General features: G+C 48.9%; 1 protein-coding gene across 1 annotated transcript in view; it reads left to right on the top strand.

The window, feature by feature from the left end:
* The window catches only part of LOC107300181 (transmembrane protein 33), a 17,614-nt gene that overhangs the window by 5,774 nt on the left and 8,229 nt on the right, over window positions 1–3,611 (top strand). Inside the window, exons 2-3 of the mRNA XM_015829521.1 lie at window positions 1,427–1,494; window positions 3,215–3,348. Of these exons, the coding sequence (XP_015685007.1) occupies window positions 1,427–1,494; window positions 3,215–3,348 (202 nt within the window). The remainder of the gene's footprint in view (window positions 1–1,426; window positions 1,495–3,214; window positions 3,349–3,611) is intronic.

The raw sequence follows: 3,611 nt of genomic DNA, 5'->3' as shown, positions 1-3,611 counted from the left end.
AGTCGAGGACTAAACCGGTCGTAAGTCGAGGACTAAACCGGTCGTAAGTCGAGGACTACCCAACCGGTCGTAAGTCGAGGACTTTCCCTGCCCGGGAGCGCCGCGCATGCGTGGTTCCGCCCCCTGCGCCGGCCGAGGCGTAGCTGGCAAGCGGCAGAGACGGAGCAGGCCGACCACCAGCTGGCCCAGCCCAAGGGAGATAAGGCACCTGCTGGAAAAGGGGGAAAAAAATGGCGGACAAAAAAAATGGCGGACAGCCTTGCTTGGCGACCCCCATGAAATGGTCGATCGACCCCAAATGGGGTCCCGACCCACAGGTTGAGAACCGCTGCCTTAGAGGTATCATCATAATAATAAAGTTGGAAGGGGCCTTGGAGGTCATCTAGTCCAACCCCCTGCTCAGGCAGGTAAACCCTAGACCCGTGACGGCGAACCTTGTAGAGACCGAGTGCCCAAAGTGCAACCCAAAACCCGCTTATGCAGCGTCGGGTGCCGGGTAGGTGTGGCCCATTGGGTGGGCGTGGCTATGGTGGTAACGGCAGACTGGGTGGGACTAAAAAGTTCAATCAATCAATTCCAATTTTGAAAGATCTTTTTTTTTCCCGCGAGAAGTTGAAATTGAACCCTTTTTTTTTTTTTTTTGCACACGGCGGCGGAGGCCTAAAGCGAAAAGGTTTTATAAAACCCAGCTGAAGGCCTAGGACTGGGGTGTGCCCACAGAGAAGGCTCTGAGTGCCACCTCTGGCACCCGTGCCATAGGTTCGCCGCCACTGCCCTATCCCATTTCAGACAAATGGCTGTCCAGTCTCTTCCTAAAAACCTCCAGTGATGCAGCACCCACAACTTCTGGAGGCAAGCAGTTCCACTGGTTAATTGTTCTAACACTCAGGAAGTTTCTCCTTAGTTCTAGGTCAGTGGTTCTCAACCTGTGGGTCAGGACCCCATTTGGGGTCGATCGACCATTTCACGGGGGTCGCCAAGCAAGGCTGTCTGCCATTTTTTTTGTCCGCCATTTTTTTCCCCTTTTCCAGCGGGTGCCTTACCTCCCTTGGGCTGGGCCAGCTGGTGGTCGGCCTGCTCCGTCTCTCCCGCTTGCCAGCTACGCCTCGGCCGGCGCAGGGGGCGGAACCACGCATGCGCGGCGCTCCCGGGCAGGGAAAGTCCTCGACTTACGACCAGTTGGGTAGTCCTCGACTTACGACCGGTTTAGTCCTCGACTTACGACCGGTTTAGTCCTCGACTTACGACCGTTTGGGGTTGCGGCATTAAAAAGGTTGAGAACCACTGTTCTAGGTTGCTTCTCTCCTTGGTTAGCTTCCATCCGTTGCTTCGCCGCGTCGCCGTGTTTTACCGTTCCCCAATTCCAGGCGTTTTAAAGTTTGTCGACTCTTGAATGATAACGTGGCGCCCTTAACTTTCCCTCCAGTGAGCATTTTCCCCGTGCTGCTGTTCTCGTTGCTCCACGCAGTGACCTACACGAAGAAAGTTCTTGATGTAAGTATGCATGTTGACCTCTAGTCTGTTTTTTTTTCTGCTTTTGAGCGCTGGGCTGCTTTTCGAGCAATTTTTCTCCCAACCTCGGGAAGGTTTCAAGTTGGGTGGACTTCTTCAACGTTCCCAAAGTTGAGAAAAAACAAACCCTATTTTCTTCTTACGCAGTTAAGAAGGTTGTGGAAGAGAGAATAAAGCTGCTGCATTTTTCTTCTTTTTAGAACAGAGGTCACCAAACTTTGTTGGTTGGCGGAGCGGCAGAAAAGAGAGGGGGAAGCATTTGACATGCGGGCGTGCGCGTGGGGCCACGAGCATGCGCGTGCTGTAAACGGGGCGGGGCTAGCGCCCGCGTGATACTACCCCTGCCCCTGTCCTTGAATGGCACAGTGCCGTATTTCTGCGCTGTGCAGCAGCGGCCATTTTTGCGCCTTGCAGCATGGTGGCAGCCCTTTTTGTGGCGCAGTGGCGGACCATTTTTGCGCCCCGCAGTGTGGCGGTGGCCCATTTCTGCACCCCGTGGCATGGCAGCATCCATTTTTGTGCCTTGCAGCGCGGCGTTGGCCGGTTTTTGTGCCCCGCGCTGCGGCGTCCTGTTTTCGCACCCTGAGGCGCAGCGGCGTCCTGTTTTTGCACCCTGCGTGCTAGCACAAGCGAGGGGGTGTGTGTGCTAACGCGCGTGCACTGGCCAGCCTGTCCCGCGGCCCGGTGGCCAGCAGGACACTGCCCGCTACCGGACCACAGCCCGCAGGTTGGGGATCCCTGCTTTAGAAGATTAGAGAATTATTAGAGAAATAATATTTCCCATGAAACTCTGCAAGGACCAGCGTACTAGTCAGCAGGCAGCTGTGGGGCCACCTACAGGCAGTCCTTGACTTACAACAGCTCACTTTAGTGACCGGAGTTGTAACGGCATTGAAGAAAAGTGACGTAGGATCATTTTTCACTTTTACGACCCTTGTAACATCATCCCGATGGCCATGTGATCAAAATTCTGCCACTCGGCAACTGGCATGGACTTATTCCTGTTCCTCCAGCGTCTCCGGTGTCACGAGATCTCCTTTTGCAGCCTTCTGACAAGCAAAGTCAGTGGGGGACACCGGATCCGCTTAACAACCGCGTTGCTCATTTAACAACGGCAGTGATTCACGTAGCCACTGTGGCGAGACAGTGTCTTTAAAGGGGGCAAAATTCAGTGAGCGACACAAATTTGGGGCGCCGTGGTCGTAAATTGTGGACTACTTGTGCTAGGTATATGTTATCGCGGAGAAAGCAGTTGTGAGAGGCTTGTTGCACGCAAGCGGATATTTTTGTCGTCTTGGGGCTGTGAAATACGTTTTCCATACTTAGAGACATTTTTTAGTGGTATTCAGAGTTAATTAACTTTAGATTTGCAAGGATCTGCATGTTGGGAAGCTGGTTTAGAGCTTAGGGCAGGGGTCTTCAAACTTGGCCCTTTGATGACTGGTGGACTTCAACTCCCAGAATTCCTCAGCCAGGCACGCGTGCCTGGCTGAGGAATTCTGGGAGTTGAAGTCCACCAGTCATCGAAGGGCCAAGTTTGAAGACCCCTGTCTTAGAGGGTTAATTGGTGCCTTCCCTGGTTTATAAATATCAGAGTTGAAAATAATTTTATTTTTCATTAGTAAATTAGCATAAGCCGGAGCAAGTAATTTATAGGGGTATCTGCTGATTTGTTTTTTTGTCTCCCTTTTTTTTTTAAAAGGCACGAAGCTCAAATAGTCTTCCTTTCCTAAGAAATCTATTGGACAAGCTAAACGCCAATCAACAAAACATCTTAAAATTTATTGCCTGCAACGAAATCTTCTTGATGCCAGCTACCGTGTTTATGCTTTTCAGGTATGTGTCCTTCATAGTCCTTCATATATATATATATATGTATGTATGTATGTATGTATGTATGTGTATGTATGTATGTATGTATATATATATATATATATATATATATATATATATATATATATATATATATATATATATATATATATATATATATATATATATATATATATATATATATATATATATATATATATATATATATATATATATATATATATATATATATATATATATATATATATATATATATATATATATAT

The sequence above is a fragment of the Protobothrops mucrosquamatus genome, unplaced genomic scaffold, assembly GCF_001527695.2.
Source record: "Protobothrops mucrosquamatus isolate PMUCROS unplaced genomic scaffold, P.Mucros_1.0 scaffold6318, whole genome shotgun sequence".
NCBI lineage: Eukaryota > Metazoa > Chordata > Lepidosauria > Squamata > Viperidae > Protobothrops > Protobothrops mucrosquamatus.
This window is presented reverse-complemented; position numbering and strand designations above follow the sequence as displayed.